Here is a 21,717-nt window from a genome sequence, read left to right on the forward strand (position 1 = left end):
GGATATTCAAGTGGAGAACAGAGAATGCGTAAGCCAGGGAATGCCAAGGATTGTTGGCAGCCACCAGAAGCTGAAAGAGGCCAAGAAGGATCCTCCCCTAGGGCCCTCAGAGGGAGCCTGGCCCTGCCAGTGCCTTGATAGGGCACTTCTGGCACCCAGACTGCAAGACAATGAATGCCTGTTGTTTTAGCTACCACTTTGTGGTACTTTATTACTGCTCTAGGCTCACATCAGGCCCACATCACTGCTGGGGTTTCTACCCACAGGATGACGGTGGGATGTAAGTACATGTAAAGTTCTAGAAGGCTATTCGGAGTTAGTAGCAGCTACCAGTAGGGTGAGGGTGAGGGTGGGGAATAAAGTGGGACCCCACAGCTCACTCTACTTCCTCAGGGGTGGCCAGGGTTTTTATGATATAAAATTCATATATGTTTCTGAGAGGTGTGCCTACCAGGGTGGAGAATTCGGCCTACACAGAGCTCGCTGAGGAACAGGCACTGTTCTAAACACTTCACATGTACCCACCTCACTCAGTCCTCCTGCCCTGTGAGGTAGGACTGTGCTTCTGCTCATACTGCACAAGTGGAAATGAGGCACAGAGAAGCCAAGTGACTAGCCCAAGGTTGCACAGCAAGGAAGAGGTAGAGTCAGGATGGGGATCCAGGCAGTCCTGTGCCTGATTCTGCTCTCACCACTTCCCCTGAGCTTGTTTCCCCCAAGACAGCTCAGCTCTAAGTTTCCAGGACAAATACCTCTTCCAACAATGGTGCTTATGGCTAGAGAATCTTCTGGAAATTTGTGGTCCTGCTCATGCTTCCTCTCCCACCACTAAGCACATCCCCAGTGTCTTCTTCTGAACCTCTGGACACTTCCTCTGGACATCTGACCCCATGACACAACCCTTTCCCACATTCACAATTTTCTTAGCTTCTGTTCCTCAGTCCCATTCTCTGCCCGAGTTCCTTATCTTCCTGGCCCCCAGCTCTGTTTCACTCCCAGGAGGGCTAATTTCCCTCTGTAGCCTCCTCACACCACCCTGCAAAGCAAAAATCTAGAACCCATAAAAATCCCCCAGCAAACTTTTGCCAGTTGGGCATAACCTTTTGTCCAAGCTGTTTGCAAGTGAGGCCCAAGAGAGAGACTGAACATCTCTCAGATCTGTGGTCTGTTTCTAGAGATGCTATGCTCAGACAAGGTCTTCATACAAATTAGAATACCTTCCTACATTCTTTATAGTTGTCAAAAAACTGTAATAATGGTGGACATCTATGTAGTCTACAAAACGAATTACACTCCTGAGATGTGGTGGCTTGTGCAGTGTGTGACATGCTCAACTGTCCATGGCACTTTTGCAATCCACTTACAGGTTGCACTCTCAACCCCACCTTAAAATGAGCCACTGATCAAAAGGAGAGGTTCCTGCAAATCTCCCTCCACCCCCAAGGGGGAACCTTCCTCAAGAAACCTAAACTGCCACCAGGAGGAGAGTTCAGCAACCCCACACGCAGGAAGAAGCCTGGTATTGCTTTCCCAGCAGGCCAAGCCCTGGCTCATATGGGCAGAACCTTAACTGGCAATCTCAGCACTTAAGCAGACAGAGAGAATACCTCCGTGAGTCAACAGAGGTATATGTGTGGAGCAGCTCCAGGGGATGCTCCATGAGGTTGCTACACTTGTGGCATCCTGTGTTTGATTCTGAATCCCTGACTCCACCCATTTCCAGCTGCTGACAGGTGACTGACTTGGGGGGCCTCTCACAGCACAGGTGGGTGAGGGAGGTGTGCTGTTTTAGGGCAGACAGAGCTCTAAGACCTGTACATCTAAATATCTATCAAAATTATAAATACACTTTAGTTGTTGACCCTGCGATCCCACTTCTCGGAATGGACACCACTAACCCCAGTTATACCTGCACAAGGATGAAAAGACATAAATGCAGCAGGCTCATGGAAGCTCTGAGTTCAATGTCAGAGGATGGAGAATCTCCAAGCATGTGTCTCTGGGGAACTGATTAAGTGCACCATGGCCCACCAAACAATGGAGTGCTATGCAGCTGTACAAAAGAACAAGGTCATGCTCCATGTCCTGCCATGGAAAGATCTCCAGGATATATTGTTATGTGACCCCCCCCCAAAAAAAATCACAGAAGAGAACAGCATGTATAGAATGTTACACTCTGGGGTAAGAAAGGGAGGAGGATATAGATTTGGTTACACTTATATTTGCATAAACACTGAAAGCGTACACCAAGGAGCTGAAGGGGTTGCACGTGGTGGGGGGATAGGAAACAGGATGCAAGTGGGGCAGGTGGGCCTGTCTCTAACTCTCAGACAAGAGTACTGACGGAGGCTCACATACTCTGTGTAAATATTTAAAAGCTACTAAATAAAATATGCTGTATGCTTCCTCTTTGTAAACATACCTTCATAAGCACTGGGAAGGTCAGGGTGGAATTTAGAACCTAGACGTCTGCACTGGATCATGATGTGAGCAAAGCCAGCCCTGCCCCCAGACCATGCATGGCCTTTCTTCTCCCCAACTCATGGCTCTGTCTGGCCCGGGGGCAGGGGGCTTCATGCACACATGCATGGACACTCCTGCTTGCATATCTAAGCTCTGGCCACATTTGTGCCAACAGATGCTCCTAGGACACCTGGCACAGTTGGAGAACAGACCCACAGAAGAATCTCATGCAAGTCCACAGAATCTGGGCTTGGGCAGAAAATTCCAGAATCCCGCAAAATCCAAGAGGGTAGTCTAGAAAGTGGGGTAGGTGGTGCCAGCTTCTGGTAGACACGTCCCCTGAGCCCCATGGACTCCTCACCCTACAGGGAGGGAGTATGGCTGGCAGAGGGCCAGCAAGGGTCCCAGCACAGAGCCCCTTTGTACAGATCCCAGGATATTACTCTTTTATCCATGTGGGCTTTTGAATCACACAACCTTTACATATTAAAAAAATCTAAAATTATATTTAAACACTTGCACAGTGAAAATTTATGCAGCATCTGTGTGCCCTCTAGATTTCCATGCCTCATGGCCTCCTCTACCTGAAGTTCTGATGCCTCCCGCCCCCCACCCCCACCTTGCCGGCTCAGAGTCCCTCCAGTGCAGCCTCAGGAATTGGCTGGTCCAGGAGAACCACCTCTCCCCGAACTTGCATCACTTACGTTGTAGAGGAGGTCAGTCCACCCTTCCATGGTGATGCACTGGAAAACTGTCAGCACTGCAAACAGGATGTTGTCGAACTGAGTGATCCCATTGTTGGGCCCTTCCCAGTAGGGCTGACATTTGGTCCCATTGGGGCAGGTGCGGGCGGGTTCCTCTGTCCCACATGGAGCCGGAGACTCACCCTGAATGTCATCTATGAAAGGGAAGGGGAGAAAAGTCAGGAGAAGGGACTAGGAAAACCATCTCTGAGAAATAGGGGCTGTAAAGATTCAATACTGTTGGAAAAAAATGACTATTGGAATGAATTTATCAGTCTTTTTTTTTTTTAAGTTTGGCTTTGTTGATCTGTTCATTGTTTTCTGTTTTATTAATTTCTTCTCCAAGCTTTATTACTTTTCCTGGGCATTTCCTAAACTTTTGAGATGGATTCACTTTCTTTTAAGGCTATAAATTGCCATTTGCATGCAGCTTTAGCTGTATCTCACAAAATTTGTCATGCATTATTATCATTATTGTTCAAGTACAATATTTGGCAATTTCCATTATTATTTCTTCTTTGACCCATGGATAACCAAGATGTATTTAAAAAAGAATTTGCCAGATATTTACAAAAATGGAATAGTATAGGGGCGCCTGGGTGGCTCAGTCGGTGGAGTGTCCGACTCTTGATTTCAGCTCAGGTCATGATTTCAGGGTTGTGGGATCAAGCCCTGCGTCAGGCTCTGTGCTCAGTGTGGAGTCTACTTGTCCCCTCCCTCTGCTTCCACCCCTGCGCTCTCTCTCTAAAATAAATAAAATCTTAAAAGAAATAGAATAGCATAACGAATTCCCATGTACCTATCACCAATTGCAAGGCTTATCAACTCAGGGCTAATTTTTTCATCAGTATCCCCTCCCCACACTTTGCCCCGCACTAGGGTATTTTTAAAAGCAAATCTCAGATACCCTATCATTTCATCCACAAATAAGAAGCATGCCTCTTAATTTCTAAACACTTTCAGAGTTATCCCTTTGTTACCAATTTCCAGCTTGATTATACTGTGGTCAGAGGATATGTTTTGTGTAATTTGGTCCTTTAAAATCTGTTGAGGTGTGCTTTATGTACCCTAATATAGAGGGTTTGGGTGAATATGTCATGCACATTGTGAGATGGTTGGGTGCGGTGTTCTCCAGACTTCCATTAGGACAAATATGTGAATCATGTGATGCTGTATTTCTGCAGCCTGATTTTTCTTTTCTTTTTTTTCTTTTTTCCTCTCCTCTTCTCTCCCCTTTTTCCTCCCTCCCTTTTTTTTGTTTTCTTTCTTTTTTCTTCTTTCTTTCTTTCTTTCTTTCTTTCTTTCTTTCTTTCTTTCTTTCTTTCTTTCTTTCTTTCTTTCTCTTTCTTCCTTCCTTCCTTCCTTCCTTCCTTTTCTCTCTCTCTCTCTCTCTCTCTCTCTCTCTCTCTCTCTCTCTTTCTTTCTTTCTTCTTTCTTATGTACTGGGCTCAGGGAGCTGTTCTGGGGGCGAGGGGGGCCAGTACACACAGTACTTACCCTTAGGCACAGGAGCTAAGTTTTTTCCCCAAACAGCAAGAGACAGATTGTAAAAATGCCACAAGGAAAGAGACACACGCCAACAGATGCCCCGTTGGCAACCAGACAGCTTCCTGGTGAAGTTGGGCTGGGTGCCAAAGGTGGAGTCTGAATTCCAAGGTGTTGATGGGGAGACCCCGGGAACACATGGAATCAGGGGAGCACAGAATGACCCAGGGTTGTCCCCACTGGACAAGAGCAGTGGATACGAGAGGACCCTATTCAGTGAGTCACACTTCTGAAGGTTTTCAGAGAGCAACACTGTCCGTCAAGAAAACAAACAGCCAAGTGTGCAAACTCAAGCTCTCCACAAAACAAAAATATCTCTCAGTGTATGTGCTATGGGCACAAATTCCCAACCCCCACTCAGCACGCAGCAGAGAGAAATAAACCAGCACAGAAGGCGTGAATCTTGTTGGCCTTTGAAGCTTCAGTTAAATAGAAACTGTAGGTCATGCAAAGTGACACCCGCCACTCTCTGAAGTGACACCTACTGCTCAAGAAACAATGACCACATTGGCCACTAGTTTAAGCATCTGGAAATGCCTTACTCATTCACGCTGGATTTGGTACAGGGGGCTATTATTTAACAAATACAGTTTGGAAGGCAAAGTCTTTTAAACATAAGGCTCAGAGCAGGGGAAAGAAAATGCATGGACTTCTATAAGGAACGAGAACCACTGTTTGTTGGGAAGGTCACCTCTGTCCAGAACCTTCTCTGTCTCCACCCTGTGACCAAGTCTGGCTCAGTTCCCACCCTGCTACAGCCCCCCGCGTCAGCCAGTGAACACTGGTCCCTCCTTTTCCTCAGGGCTACAAGAGCTCCCCAGTGTTCCTCCATATTTGGTGGGGAGATAAAAGCACATGTCAGCCTTCATTGCTACGAACTGGTTGCAGATGAGGAGTCTTATCACTTCAAAAGATTTTGGAGGCTCTTGGAAAGCAGAACGCCTTCCACTTTACCTTTGCATTTCTCTGAGTGTTTGGCACGGTTCTGGGCACGCGGGAACCGGGTTCCCAAGGATAAAGGAATGCAGCTGAAAACCTGTCTCTCCTCAGCAGTTTGGCCCAGTGGTTCTCTTGATTTCAAACCCCCCTCAACCCTCCGCCCCCCCATCACGAAACACTCTGAGGGCTGCTTCTAGAAAAGCAACCGTCCAGAGAGTCTGAGGAATTTGGTTATAAATACATTTTAAAATTAACCTGCTGCCTGGGTGTCTGTATATATGTCTCTTACTCACACGCCTTATATTTTTAATCACAAGCTTTTCAGTCATCCTCCTAAAATGAGGCTTTCTTAACCCCCCAGCTGCCCCCCCACATCTGCCCCCTCACAACCCCACTCAGACCCAAGCCAGTTGTGTGTCTGCTTAGCTAGAAAGAAAAAAAAAAACCCTCAATAAAACCCCCAAACCTAGGCTCCAGGAGTCCTGGTTTCTCTGCTCTGGGCTGACTTTTCTGAGGGGCCCTCTCCTGTACCTCTCCCTCCTGCACTTCCGCCCGGGTGACGAGGCCAGGCGCAGAAATAGCTTTCTGCCTCAATTAACACCTTCTTCATCGGGGAAAGAAATAATTAGGACATCCCATATTGAGCAAACTTCACAAGCCCAGGAGAGAAGGAGTCAGGAGGAGCAAGAGAAAAGGAGGAAGAAAAAGGACATCTTGAATAAATGTTCCCTCCTGAGTTTTCCTTTCCTCTGGGGTACTCTGGGGCCAGGGCTCCACCATGTGGGGGTCATCGGGCAGAGATGGTGGGTGGGAAGCCACTCCCGGGCAGAATCTTCTTCCCAGCGAGACAGGCCTAAAACCCCTTTCATTTCTCACAGGCGTTCCCCTTCAGCTTCACCATCCACTCTAGGTCCATCCCTTGAATTCATGGTTCCCTTGTCCCATGATTAGTGCTGCCAGCCAGCCCGTGTGCACCAAGATGGCGGGTGGTCCCAATACTGACATACAGGCTTCTGTCCTTATCCTGTTCCATTTGGTTCTTGGGCTCCAGAGAGCAGAGGAGCTTGGGGAGCAGGAGATTTAACAGAAAATGTATCTGGAAGCTGCCGGGTCCCCCACACGTGTGGATAGTGGTGGACACTGCCCTGCCACACTGCTGATTCAGAGCTGAGTCCCACCAGTGAGCCTCTTGCCTTCCTGGCTTTTCTCTGCCTGTCCCCCCACCCATTTCTTGACCCAACCACTGAGGAGTTGCCACTGGCACAGGACCCTGCTTGCACTAGGTTCTGACTGTTGGCATCATGCCTCCCAGCTGGGTGTCTTCAAGGCACATTCTGGGGGAGGCCAGGAGGACCACCCTCTCTATTCCTTTTCTCCAGGTAATGGGGACTGCCCCCCCCCAAAGCAATCAGACCCCCTCCTTCCTGACCAGGCTGCCCCCTTTCTTCCTGCTTGAGAACACAGCACAGGATGTGGTCCCCGCAAGGTTACGAGGCGGAAGAGGCTGGCACCCTGTCCATATCCTGTGGTTTGCCAGGCCACCCCCCACACCCACCTGAAAACACCTTTCATGCCTGCTCCAGCCCAGCGTGCAGGTCAGCCAGCCGTGCCGGGGCATTGATGCCCACCCAGGGACAGTCCTTATCAGTGTCAGACAGAAGTTGGTGGATAACACCCTGGTTCCCTTGCCCCCTGACTGGGATGGCTCTGAGGAGCTGAGGACTGAGCCCCAGCTGCTCACAATGGTAGCCTACTTGATAACACTACACCCCTTTACTAGATGTCTTCCTTCCCTATCTCATGTCCCCACTCCCCTGCTGGCACTTCCTGGGATCACTTCCCAAATGAACCACTTACTCCTGGGACAGCTTTCGGGGGACCCCAATGCAAGGCACTAGAACAACCAAGACCCCAAGGGCTACCTCACCCCTGGCTTTGCCTGCAGCGCTTTGGAAGGAAGTTCTCCCAGCTGCCAGGAGAAAGAAGCAAAGCCCTGCATATCCCTTCCAGAAGTTTGTCCCCAGGGGAGGAAGGTTGAAAAAAAAACCAAAAACAACAAAAACAAAAACACATCATGCTGCTTGGACCTACCTGTCCCCTCTTCAAAGCAGGTGGTATGAAATTTTCCCATATAAAATTCTAACCCTATGATTGCAAAAATAAGGATTGCAAAAAATAGGAGGAGGCCGATCTGCAGCAGGGGGATCATTGCCTTCATGATCGACTTCAGGACGACTTGTAAACCTGAGAAGACACAGAGAGAGCCCCCATGGCTCTGTGAGCAAGCACCCCAAACCCTAGAAACCCAGAGTACACGCGAGGCTGGGGGTGGGGCAATGATGAGGGACCACACTGGCTGGTCGTCATAAAGTGGGAACAAGCCCTCCTTATATTTTAAGACACTTCTTATTTTAAAATATTTTTAAAGTATTTGACATATGCTCTCATTTGATTATGTTTTAGGCAAGGAAGGAGTGGAAATCGATTGCTTTCTAAGCCATATTCCTGGGTGTTGCAAAGCTTTTACCCAGAGCGGGGTGTCTTTTCTTTTCCTAATTTTTCCCACCAAGAGGGGGCGTCTTTTCCTAATTCATGCAGAGGCACCAGCTAGGCTAGCTGCACCTCTGCATGGGGAAGACAGTCAATGTCCCAGTTCCAGTCCTGAGAAACCAGACAGGATTTCATTGGCTTCTAACACAACCCATGAAGTGGGCGCCCGTGTAAAATTATCCCCATTTTGCAGAGCTGGGAAGCAAGTCTGAGAGAGGTGATTCATCCGAGGGCGTCAGAAATAACAGAGCCGGGACTTAAACCCAGGTCTGAGTGATGTCAAATGGTATGTTTGTAGCCATTGTGCTACCAGGAAAGTGTATGGTTAAAATTAGGGTTCAAACAAAAAGCCTAAGGCCTTGCTTCTTGATTAGAAGAACTTCACACGGCTCATGATTAGCACCTCCTGACGGGTGGAACCCACAGGGACCCGCAACGTAAGGGTGATGCTAATGGAGGTGGTGTGGCGAAGTGGTTAAGGCTCTGGATGCTGGTTGCGGCTAGTGCCCAGGTCGGGTATCCTCCGTCTCTGCTGTGCCCCACTTCCAGCTGCTGCGGGTGTTGGCTGCTAATAGCTCCCAGCTGCCCCTCCTCTTTATACAACTGCCCTTGGTTATCAAGAGCTGCCTTACCTGAGCAGCCATTGTCTTCTTGACATTCCCCAACCCCCGTCCCCAATAAGTGACCAGAGAAGGATGAAAGGCCAGCAGTCTCTCTGTCTCAGGTTCGAGGATAACTCTGGTGCTACTCACACTCCAGAGCTCCCCACGGGATCAGGCTGAGACTACATCCTTGTTCGGCATCTTTCCCCATCCCATCCTGCTGCCCTCATTCTCTCTCTCCTGATGGCATTCCCCAGATAAAGCAGGGCCACCTAGGCACCTAGCTAAGTCTGCATCGAGGGGACCCGACCTAGTCATCTACTTACTAGCAATGTGACCTTCAGCAAGTCAGGTCACCATTCTGAATCTTGGTTTCTTCATCTGTAAATGGGAACTGGAATAGCACCTCCCTCTCAGGATTAAATGAGACAGTACATATCTGGCAAAGTACCATCAGAGGTGGTGAAACCTTTGTTAGTATTAGCTTGGGGATGACCCTTAATGCAATGCTGGCAGCTCCTGGAATCCTATGAACACCTAAGCAGAAGTGCCTTCTTTCTACCAAAAGACCCTGCTGGTGGTCATCTGGGAGATCTCATTCTTTAAATCCGGGATGGCAATGAACCTGACAAACGAAGCCAATGAGATGTAAAATGGAACTGATAATAGAACCCACATCACAGGCTTGTTGTGAGGACAAATGAATTTTTAAAATGGCAAATACTTAGAACAGTGCCTGGCACATAGTAGGTGCTTTTAAAATTAGCAGTAGTAGTACTGACTGAGGCAGTGGGACAGAAGAAGGTCAGCCCTGTTTTGTTTTGGTTTTTGGCAGCCCAACCTGCATCTGACCCTGAATATGGTAGCTGCGCCTAAAGGGTGGGGCAGAAGCACCGTTGGAGGAGGAAAAAGCAAGCAGATGGGACGAGTATGGGCTCTGGAGCTCATCACTGTCAAGTTGTCGGAGCTCAGGTGCAGAATTTAACCTGTCTGAGCCTCAGCCTTTTCATTTGTAAAATGGGTTCATTGGGTCATTGGGAGGACAAACTAAGATAATGCACGTGAAGTTTTCTCTACAGTGTCCAGTATGCAGCAGGTGCTCAATAGATGGTCACAGTCACTGCCACCAGTGTTACTGGCCAGGCTCGGGGTCACACTTGCTAACACCTAGTCCCGTCATTCTCAGCCACATGACCCTGCTCAAATTATTTAGCCGCTCTGAGCCTCAGTTTCCACATCTGTAAAATGGAGATATCAGCACTCTCTCCCAACATCACAGAGTCATGAGTACTGACTGAGATGTATCAGCATGGCTCCTGATAGACAGCAGGTGCTCAACAAACAGGTGCTGTGGTTATAGGTGAGGCTCCTGGCTTGCTTCCAGAAGCTCATGGAGACCTGCTACCAGGTTCCTGGGGGTCCCTGGGGAGCTTCCCCGCAAGAGAAGGCTGCCTTGGCACAAGCTGGGAAGCAAGCACTCAGGGGCCACTTCTGAGATTTTCTGCAGAGGGGAAACTGAGGACTCCCGGGACCCCTGAGCAGACCCCTTGCCAGGGTCGGAAACTCACGCACTTGGGATTCCAGACACCAGCTTGAGCGGCCTCAGCACTCGAACTGCCCTCAGCGTCCGTAGGTCAAACTCCGTCCCAACTGTTGCCAAGATGCTGGAAGAAAGAAGCCAGAGTGGAAAACAGAGGGTGGGTTTCAGGGTCAGATGGGAGTGGGATTTGATGTCATTTATCGGCTAGGTGACCACAGGTGGGTGACTTTACTTCGCTGGCCTCAGTTTCATCTTCCATGTTAACCGTACCTGCCTTATAAGATAAAAGGTGATTTATAACGACCCCGACAAGGTGTGTGGTTGATGGTGGTAATAAACACTGGATTGAGAGGAATAGAAGCGTCCCGTTGCACATGGTCAGGGTGACGTTCAATATATTTCACAATGCACAATTGGAACGAATCGTGGGGAGGCCCAGGGGTCCCAGGGAGGGGCCAGAGAGAATGGCAGACCCTTCGGGGCTCAACACCCTTTACCAACTGGCAGGAAAGTGGTTCAGTATTAGGAGCCCAGCCTGCATGGGGTTCAAATCCCAGTTCTGCCATTTCCCAGCTGGGTGACTTTGGACAAGCCAGGACACCTCTCTGTGCCTTAGTTTCCTCTTTTATAGAACAAGGATAATGATAGTACTGACAACGCCTCAAAGAGATGTGGGGATTAAATGGACTGATACATGTGCTGTGGTCAGCATGGTGCCTAGCACACAGGAAGTCTGCTAAGCCACTCAGAAATAAATGAAAAGGAAAAAAAAAAACCACAGGAAACCAAACCAAACAATCAGTGCGGCTCTGCTGGTGTGCAGCTGAGGGAGCATGAGGAGGCCTCATGGCTGGTTGGAGCCAAGCCAGCCAGGGTGACAGCAGGAGGAGGTGAGGGCAGAGTGGTGACGGGCAGATCGTGCAGGGCCCTGTAGGCCATGGTGTGGAGTCTGGTTCCTTCTCCAAATGACATGGGATCCATGGAGGGTTCTGAGCACTGGAGGGATGGGACATGACACGTATTATAAGAAGGCCCCCTAAGGGGTAAGGCCAGAGGCTGAGAGATGGCGGGGGAAGGGGCCACTGCACTTCCAGGTGAGGCTTGGCGGGTCTGGGTCAGGCTGCGCTGGACACAGGGGTAGCACTGAGATGAACTTGACCCCACCCTCAGGTGACCTCACAAGTGGGTGAGGTTCAAGGATGAGTCCCTGTGGCCCCAGGCTGCGGAAGAATGAGGAGGACCTGAATACAGACAGGAGGGCTGGGGACAGCATCACCATGGAGCCCAAGTACGAAGAGGTAGCACAGCACAAAATCTCAAATCTAGAGTTAAACCCTGGTCCTGCATTTTCTCATTGTGTGGCCTTTGTCCTAACCTGTTCAAACCTCAGAAGTGCAGATAATCTGACCTCCCCCTGGCCCAGTGCAATCCTAAACGGTACCTAAGATGTACTATTTTTCACCCTCCATCCTGGAAGGATGAGAAAGAATTAGGAGGGGTTGGGACGGCGGCGGGGGGGGGGGGGGAGGGGAGTTGTTGGTGCAGGGAAGGCTTCTGTGGCCAAGAAAGCACCACAGAGACGGAAGCTTCGTTCAGGATATTGGTGGGGAGAAATGGGTGGGCTGGTGTTGGAGGCTGTGAACTGGAGGCTGAGGAGGTGGGTCTTATCCTGTGGACAGTGGGAGTCATGTAAGGTTTCAGAGCAGGGGAGGGATGTGATTAGGGTTGGCGTGGTGAAGACAAGGCTGACAGCTGACAGGACAGATGGGCAGTGATGGAGGCAGAGCGAGGAGGGAGCGGTGAGAGCAGGCCAGCGTAATGAGGGCTGGAACTAGGACAAAGGCAGTGGGAGTACAAAGGAGGCCCCAATTTAAATATAGCTGCCATTGATTGCTGGGCATTGGGGAGCTTGCCTGGGCTCATCAAATCCTCCCTGCATCCCAGCAGTCAGCAGGATGAGTCCCATTTTCCAGAGGAAACTAGAGCCTGGAGAAGTTACTAATGCATGGAGGTTCACACCACTGAGCAAGAACTCAAAGCCAGGACCCCAGTTCTCCACCTCACATGGCTCGTTGGATGGGGTGGGGACCATGGTGGGAAAGGCAGATAGGAAGAATGGCTTTCTGGTTCTGAATTAGCCACTAAGCAATGGCCATTCATTTATTCAATGAAGGTTTATTGAGCACCTACTATAGGTGTCCGAGGACACTGCCATGCACAAAGAGACAATGGGAAAACATATGATAGGTCAGATGGTGGGAAATGCTATGGAGAACAATATGGCGCCACCAGGGTTTCCCATGGAAAGATTGAGCGTGGTGGGATGGGAGCGAAAGGAATCAAAGATGCCTGCAGGGTTTTGGCCTGAGCTACTTGAAGGATGGAGTCACTGTAAACTGAGATAGGAAAGGGGTAGGTTTGGAGGAAGATCAAGACTGGGCTGTGGACACGTTGAGTTTGAGAAGCCAGTTTTCTGTAACTCCCTTGTTAAAACCTTCCATTGGCTTCCATCAGGCTTAGAATAAAATCCAAACTCTATCATGACCACAAGATTCCCACTGACTGCCCTGTCCCACCACATATTGGCCACTCTGACCTTCTGTTCCTCCAACAGGAAAAGCTCCTTCCCAACATGGGAATGTTATATTGGCTGTTTCTTCTACTGCAAATGCTCGTCCCCTCAACTCTCTCCCTCTTTGCCTTGCTGGCCCTCTTCAAATCCTTCAGAGCTCACATTTTGCCTTCTCAAAGAGGACCTCACTGGCCCTTCTAGCTAAGGAGATCCTTCACTCTCCAGAATTATATTGCTTATTAAGTGGTATTTATTATTCACCTCTTCTTCTAGAATGTGAGCACCATGAAGACAAAGATTCTTTTCCTTTGTAGTACCTCTAGCACCTTTTATGGCCTAGCAGGTACTCAATCAAAATCTGGTAAGTGAGAAAAGAGTAGTGGAAAAACACCTTATGGTAGACCAGATATCCTAGGGTAGATAGGTCAAGTGAAAAAAGCCAAGGGCCTCCAGTGGAATGTTGGGGAAGAGCAACATTTTAAGAGACAAGGTGTTGAGGAAGGAGCTTGGTGGAGAAGAGGAAGTCACGGAGCTGGGAGGAGACCTGGCAGAGAGGGTCATTCCTGGGGGTCAAGTTCAAAAGTGTTTTGAGAAAGGCGAGGCCACTGGTCTCCAGAGTAGCCCACAAATGAGGCAGGTGCAAAGGATGAGCAGCATCGGGTCACAGGGAAGTCTTGCTGTGGCTGATGGCTGTAGAGAACAAGAGAAGACGAACAAGAAACAAGAGACTGGATATGAGAAAGGAGGATTTTCAGGGTGGGAGTCACTAAATATGTTTACATGTCCAGAGAGAGAGGTCGATAATGTATCCCTTTGCCTTTAGAGCTCAGCTGCCCGATATGGTAACCACTAGCCACACACAGCTATTTAAGTATACCCTTAATTTAATTTAAGTTAAATCAGACGTTTAGTTCCTCAGTCGCATTAGTTGCACTTACATGTAGCTGTTTAGATATATAATTAAATTAAATTAAATTAGACATTCAGTCCCTCAGTTGCATTAGACGTATTTCAAGTGCTCCATAGCCACATGTGGACAGTTGATTTCCATCATTTTATAAAGTTCCACTGGATGGCACTGCTCTTGCATGTCCACCCCACAGGGGCAGGAATTCTCATGTGTTGTTCACAGCTGTATCCCTGGTACCTAAAACTGTGCCTGGCATACTGTAGGTGCTCAATAAATGCTTGTTGAATAAATAATAAGGAAGTGAGACATAGGAAAGCCTAGCAATAACCAATAGAGTATATTCTAGAAGAGATGGAAGGCTGGGTAGGAGACAGGACTTGCCTTAAACTAGGAAAAGAATCAAGGAAGATAATCCTACCCCCTCCCTTGCCAGTGGAGTCCGTCTTCACCAAAGAGTCAGAAAATGCCCCATAGGCTCTTTTCCCCAGGATTCCTTTCGATAGGAGCACTGGTCACATGACTGGGTCATGTGCCTAACAGGACCTGAGTGAAAGCCTGCTGGGAGCTTCTAGGGAAGAGTTTCCCTCCCCCAAGAAGAATAACATGGCAGGAGACAACCCCTCCTCTTCTTTGGCCTGACAAAGACTTTTGTGTAGACATGTTGGAGCAAGGTGGCCATCTTGGGACCATGAGTGGTAATGGTTACCAGGAAAGTCCTTACACTGGAGACAAAAGAGTGGAAAGATGGGAAGGATCCTTGGGCACATCACTAAGCTGTGGAGCCAATCCTGAAACCAACCACCCGGCCTCCAGACTTCTTGTAATGTGGATAACAAATATCCTTTCTAGTGGATAAGAACCAGGCAGCTTAGGTTCAAATCCCCATCCCTCCAATCACTAGCTGTGTGACCCTCAGTTTCCTGAACAGTAAAATAGTGATGACAATCTTACTTACCCCGATAGGTGTGTGGGTTTATGCAAAATGCTTGGAACTGTGCTTGGAATTTAGTAAGTCCTCCATAAATGTTTGCTTTTTTCTTCACCATCATCATTTTTATTCTTGTGTTACTTGTGGCCAAGTTACACCAGAACCCACTGATAAAGGCAAGTTGTTGAGTTTTCCCCTTTGTCAGGTTGTATGCTTGTTGCTTTATAGACTGAGATCCCATTTTATGCCCCAGTATCTTTACCAGGTGAGTGTTCTACTCTCATTTCATTGACAGGGAAACTGAGACCCAGGGGGTGAGCTACTTGTCCACAGTCACACAGCTAAGGTGTGGTGCCTGGCTCCTGGGTCTGGCTGTGCCCCCTCCACCATGCGGCCCCGGTTAACTCCACCACCCCACTTACCCTCTCCCTGGACTTTAGCCAAGCTCATTTCTCCACTAACCTGAGTATAGAAAGGAGCTAGATTTTTCTCTGGTGGCTGGAAGTCAGGATGTCAATAAATATTTGTGGAGGAGCAACTACTATGTGCCAGGTGGGTAAGGAGGGAAACATGTGCAAAGGCCCTGGAGCTGGAGAGACCTCATGGTAAAAGGTGAGGTTACTGGCTGAGAAGGAGGGGCAGAGGACAGGAGAATGACAAGAAGGTGTCAGTATAGTCAGAAAGCAGGAGAGAGAATGGGGGCTGCTCTGGACCCCCGACCTCAGGTTAGAAGAAGCACCTGCCAAAATTGACAGGGTCAAATCTTCCTGAGATGGGTACTTAGAAACATAACTGCTTCTCATGCAGTCTATATTCTTGCCATTCATAGATTGTGTAAATCCTCTTCAAGTTTATTTTTATATCACTTGGCTTTTACCTCCTCTTGGGAAAAGTATTTCTAAAATTCCTTTTAAAAAATCTTCAAACTGGGAGAGTCAAGTCAATTGCTTTCCTCAGTTCATGGCATCTTTCCACCTTTGGTCTGTGCAATGCTCCTCTCTGTTCGTTCGTTCATTCATTCATTCATTCATTCATTCCCTCTTATCCCCAAACCCTACTTTCGTTCGTCTCCCCTGAGAGACAACCAATATAATGTTTAATTTGGTCTTATTGGAGTGCATTCTTGCAAAACATGTGCTTTATTTTGAGTGCTTATATTTTTAACTTACATTGACGGCACGAAGTTAAAGCATATTCTGTTGTTTCCTGTTTTCACCCAGAACCATGTTTTTAAGCCCTATCCTGGGTGGTCTATTGGATGTGCTATCTGGAGCTTTCACTGGGCCTGGGGCTCTCCATAGGTGCATCTGCCACATCCCTGTTCTCCAGGGATGGACCCCAGGCAGCCTCCAGCTCCCCCTCCACAGATGGTGCTGTAGTGAACATCCTAGTACCACCCCTACAGACCCGGCAAAAATCTCCCTGGGGTGGGTGCCTGGGAGCATAACTGCTGGTGAGTCTGACTTAACCCAACTTAGCACAGCTGATGACCTTCCACACGGACCCCCCAGGCCACACCCCCAGGAGTCGGGCAGGAGCTTCCTCTGTCCCCACATTCTGCTGACCCTTGGCTTATCCATGGTGCTGCTTCTTCCCACTACAAGAGGCATACAGAAACACTCGCTGTTTTAATTTTCATTTTTCTGATTACAAATGATTTTGAGCACCACGTCATATACTGATTAGCTTTTCAGACTTCTCTTCCCTAATCTCCCTGATCACAGTTTTTGCCTGTTTTCCTATTGGGGTTGTGTGTTATTCTTGTTGACTTGCAGACACTGCCTTGTATAGTCTTAAATCAGTGCTGCCCAGTATGGCAGCCATTGGCCACATGTGGCTATGGACACTGGAAATGTGGCTGGTGGGTGTGAGGAGCTGAATTTTACATTGTATTTACTTTTAATTCATTTACATTGAAAACAGTCGCATGTGGCTAAGGGGTAACATAATAGATAGCAGTAAAATATTAATCTCTGGTCAGTTACTTTTCCACCATCCCAGGCACTATTTACAAATCCTACTTTAGTTCTTCCCATGCACTATTCTACAGGATTTGTAAATATTACAAATATCAACTTGTTTATAACTCCTAACAACCCCGCAGGTAGATACTGTTCTTTCCATTTTACTGATGAGGAAACGGAGGCACAGAGAAGTTCAATAAATTGCCTGTGTTTTCATAGGAAATGGGAAAGAAAGACTGGGGTGCGGGCAGTCTGGTTCCTGTCCCCACGATGCTTTTATTCAAACGGAACATTAGTTTTCATCTAATCCATTTTTAGTAGTATTATTTTGCCTTAGAGTTTATGCTTTTAAAATCCTGTTTAAGACGTCTTTCCCCTACTCTGGGCCACACAGCTATTCTCCTGTGTTTTCTCCTATGAAGGGGAAGTTCTTTTTTTTTTTTTTTAAGATTTTATTTATTTATTGGACAGAGAGAGACACAGCGAGAGAGGGAACACAAGCAGGGGGCGTGGGAGCGGGAGAGGCAGGCTTCCCGCCGAGCTGGGAGCCCGATGCGGGGCTCGATCCCAGGACCCCGGGATCGTGGCAGAAGCTTAACGACTGAGCCACCCAGGCGCCCCTGAAGGGGAAGTTCTGGCCACTGACGCGAGGTCCTCTCAAGCATCTTAACCTCTGCACGGAGCCGTTCTTCCACTTTTTAAAGTAGAGGATTACACAAAAGGACACGTTTCTATTTTGGGTGATTCCTGAAGCTCTCTTAAACCGCACTGTTTTCTTAAATAAAAAGCAGGAACACATGTAAAAACCCCAGAAGGAGAGAGGTAAGTGATTCTAGAAAAGATGGGCCCTCCAGAGGTGTGAGTTTGCTGGGGAGGAGAAGGGGATGGCGGCTCCGAGACAAGTGGGTTCGGAGGATCGGCAGGTCGCTGGCCTGCCGGAGGGCACCGTCGCAGCTGCTCGTTGATCGCAAGGCTGGAGGAGGCGGTAGAAGGGAAACCTGTCCCTGAATCACTGGAATGAGAGCGGGGAAGATAACATGGTGACTCAAGGGGGCCAAGAGTCTTCCACATGGAGGGGATCTGTCCAAGTTTGCAAGCAAAGTGTACCAAGTCAGTGCGGAAGGAGAGCCTGAAGGTCCAAATGAGACGTCTGATGGAGTAAAGCTCTCGAGGAAATGGACAAGTATGTCTTCAATTTAATTCCCAGACATTTACCGAGCATCTCCTGAGGGAGAGGCACTCCCAGATCAAAATAAAAACAAAAGCTCAATTCTCGCCTGCAGCTGGTGGGAGCTGAGACCGGTCCCACCACTGCACAGAACTGTTAGGGCAGTTTCCACCAGAGCTAAACGGACTCCTCCCGATGACCCAGAAACCCCAGTCCTGGGGACACCTCCCGACAAAGACAAGCATGAGAGCGTCAACAGTTCTCCATAATAGCTGCAAAGTGCAGAGCACCCAAATGCCTATCACCCGTGCAGCACACGCAACCATGACATTGAACTTTGTGTGGCTCTGGCAACAACACGGGTGGATCTCACACACACAACGGTAAGGGAAGGAAGCCAACAAGAGTGTGCCATGTGATCCCGTGTATTTACAATTCAAAAACAAGCAGGACTAATCCATGCTGTCCTATGTCAGGGTGACTGGTGACTGGAGGGGAATGAGAGGGTTTCTGGAGGTTGGGGATATTCTGTTGCTTGATTTGGGTCCTGGTTACATGAGTGTGTTTAGTTTTGGAAAATCACTCAAGCTGTACCTGTAATGTGTGCTTTTCTGCGTGTATGTTCTACTTCACTATAAAGTTGAAAAAGCAGAATCAGAAGGAAGGTAACATTTACAGAGGCTTGCTGGGGGCCAGGCAGCATGCATTGTTTTAATCAATCCCGTGACGACCCTATGAAGTGGGGCCTGTCATTCCTTCAACTTTCCAGATCGGAGAGGTTGAGTCACTGCTTCAAGACCACACATCTGGTACATGGCTAAACTGGGTTTTGGTCCCACCTCCCATGCATTTCTAATTACTCTGCAACACTCCCCAGGCTTGGAAAAGTAAAGGCCATGGATTTCTCTAAGAAAGAGGAGAAGGGGGAAAAAAAGATGATGATCCTGAGGAAATAGAAAGGAAGGGAGTTCATGAAAGTTGGCAAGATCTCAAGGAATCAGGGGAAGATTGGAACCAGATGTGGGGTGAATTTAATAAGGCAGTGACTAAAGATGAAGACATGTTGAGGGATATTGAAGAGGAAAGAAAGGAACGCTTCTCACTGGTTCTCTCCAGACCACTCTGACCTCAGTAATCATTTCCCAACACGGCAACAGCTAACACCTTATATAGTACTACTTCTCCATAGCCCCATTCATGGGCATCGTGATCATGGCAGGTGGGCTGACACCCATTTTGATGATGAGCAAACTGAGGTTCTAAGAGGCCAAGAGCCTTGTCTGAGATCATACACCACTAAGTGTCAGAGCTGACCTTGAACTGAAGCTTTCTGACTCTTCCTCATGGGGTAAGCCTCTAGCGCAGCAAGCAGCTCACTCAGCCTCCCTGCTTCTCCCTCTGCTCCTTTATTCAGAGAGAACCTCCTCCCCACAGATCCACAGCTTTGCCTGCCTTCAGAACTGCCTCCTTCACTGTCCAGCCTCACCCCTGACTTCTTTCTCTTCCATCCCATAACCTGCAGGGGCTCAGGGTACATCGGAGACTTGCCATGATGGTGGGAATGTTTTATTCTGAGCTGTCCAATATGGCAGCCAACAGCCACGTGTGGCTAGTGAGCACTTAAAATGTGGCTGAGCAACTGAATTTTTCATTTGAGCTCATTTTAATTGATTTACATTTATATTTTATACCATAGCTATGTATGGCTAGTGACTACTGTGCCGTACTGTGCAGCTTTGGAGCTACTTTACAGAGTAGATTACATAAACAAGCGTACGCAGTCGGTCACACACTGGTACATGCTTATTATTCCGTTTGCTCCCCACATCCATTCTCCAGCTTGCACTGTGCCCTGTAAGGCTGACGCTATGTGGACTACGTCTCCCAGAATGCTTTGCTCTGGTTCCTGGTTGGGTTTAGCCAATGGGAGGCACCAGCAGAAGGTGAAGGAGAGAGGTTGGAATATTGCTTCCACCCTCTCCCTGGTTCTGAGTCTAGTCCTTCCTGTGTGGCCCTGCCTCGGCTGGGCTCCAAAAGCGCTGGGATAGCAATGGCTTCCCTCATGGGATCTCAACATTCCTTACTTGTTTCCTTTACCTGCCTCCACCTCTTTAAGGAGTTTCTTCATGACCACTCTTCATTTGAAACCATCTGGTGGGTGAATTCTGTTTCCTGTGGAGACCTTGACCAATAAAATGTGGGAAGAATGGATGATCCATGAAGACTGCCCATCTGATTGTTCTGAAATCCCCCAATTTCTGAGACAAAGGTTTCTGGAGAAGCAAGACTTGAATCTAGGTCTCCTAACCTCAAGGGGCAGGAATACTCTGTTGCCTTTTCCAAATAAGTCTTCAAGTTGGGGGAAAGACATTTCATCAGGTTCTTGCTTCACCCCAATGCAAAGCAAGAGCAATTCCTCACCATAGGAAGCCCAAGAAACAGAGGAAGTAGAAGAAGATAAGAATGTCTGAAAGCTGTCCTAAGGTAGGACTTGTCAGGGGAAGATCCAGGAAGATGTGGAACTCAGGTCCCATTGTTCTTAGTCTCTCTTCTTCCCAGGCACTCAGCTGGACTGCATAGCCCAGCCTTGCTGGTAGACGTGGTTCCGTGACTAAGTTCTGGCCAGTGAAAGGAGAGTAGAAGCCATGTGGATTACTTCTAGGCCTGGTCCAGAAACATGTCCTGGGTGTCCGCCTCCATTCTTTTCCCTTCTGTGGCTTCATGCCAAGGAGCACAGAGACCTTGGAAACCCCGTGTTGAAGATGAGGAGCCACAACATGGAAGGAGCCTGGGTTTCTTCCTCCCTGCTTGGAGGAGAGCTGCCCACTGTTTACAAATATGTATTTTGGACTTTTTGTGTGTGCAAGAACTAACTTCTATTGTGTTTGAGCTCTTATACATCTTGGGAGTTCTTTGTGACAGCAGCAAGCACTTATCCAATACACGTATTAGTATCTTAACTTATCTAATACACAGTGACTAATACACCGTGCAGCTAAAATGTCAGCCCCATGAGGCCACAGATCTGTTTCTTGTTCCCTGCTGGACCCTTAGTACATGGTAGGCTTCAATAAGTAAGTATTTGTTGACTGAGCTGTCAGCTTCAGTTTTTTGCAGCTGAGTGGAAGGCAGAAGAGTAGGGCAGATGTGAGCTCTGGCTCTCAGGTGGGAAGGGGCTGGGTTTATATCCTAACCAATTATTTACTAACTGTCTACTTTGGGCAAATTCCCAAGCCTTAGTTTCCTCATAGGGAGGAGAGAGAATTATATAAAAGCTTTTTGTCTTTGTGGACAGTGGGAGGATTCAATGTGACCATTCATGAAAAGTGCTGAGCACACTGCCTGATGCATAGTAAGCCCTCAGGAGGTAGTGGTCACGATGATTTGGACATTTCTTGTTCTCTGGGCAAACCAAACTCTGAAACTGTCACTCCTATCAGGTCTGACAAATTTCAGGCCCTGAGGTATGGGTGGGGGAGGGGAGAGGCAGGGCTTGAACCTGGGATTATAGCCAAAGACCAACTCAGGAAATGCTATTCCACTCCCATGATCCTTCTGCTGTCCCAGGAGGGCTCGAGACTCCGTTTCTTATCCTGACCTCAGACTAACTCTGTGGGAATTAGACCCGCTGCTTCAGGGCTTGGAGAAGCTGCCTCTAGATCAGGGGGCCCCACTGGGGACCCAGAACCTGGAGAACCTGGAGGAGTCCTCGGGACTAATGGAGGAAATGAGCCATAGTTTAATTCAGGGCATCCTACATTTTGGGGGTATTCTTCTTATTACAACCAGCCTG

The 21,717-nt window shown here is 48.3% G+C and overlaps 1 protein-coding gene across 6 annotated transcripts in view; it reads right to left on the minus strand.

Moving 5' to 3' along the window:
- CACNA1A (calcium voltage-gated channel subunit alpha1 A) overlaps positions 1–21,717 on the minus strand; it is a 211,941-nt gene that overhangs the window by 106,862 nt on the left and 83,362 nt on the right. For all 6 annotated transcript variants that reach the window (XM_073887694.1, XM_025863270.2, XM_025863269.2 and 3 more), the window contains 3 exons: positions 10,415–10,506; positions 7,782–7,934; positions 3,168–3,361 (listed from right to left, as the gene is read on the minus strand). In XM_073887694.1, the coding sequence (XP_073743795.1) occupies positions 3,168–3,361; positions 7,782–7,934; positions 10,415–10,506 (439 nt within the window). The remainder of the gene's footprint in view (positions 1–3,167; positions 3,362–7,781; positions 7,935–10,414; positions 10,507–21,717) is intronic.

The sequence above is a fragment of the Callorhinus ursinus genome, unplaced genomic scaffold, assembly GCF_003265705.2.
Source record: "Callorhinus ursinus isolate GAN/ISIS: 27379988/994484 unplaced genomic scaffold, GSC_fseal_2.0 scaffold82, whole genome shotgun sequence".
Taxonomy (NCBI): domain Eukaryota; kingdom Metazoa; phylum Chordata; class Mammalia; order Carnivora; family Otariidae; genus Callorhinus; species Callorhinus ursinus.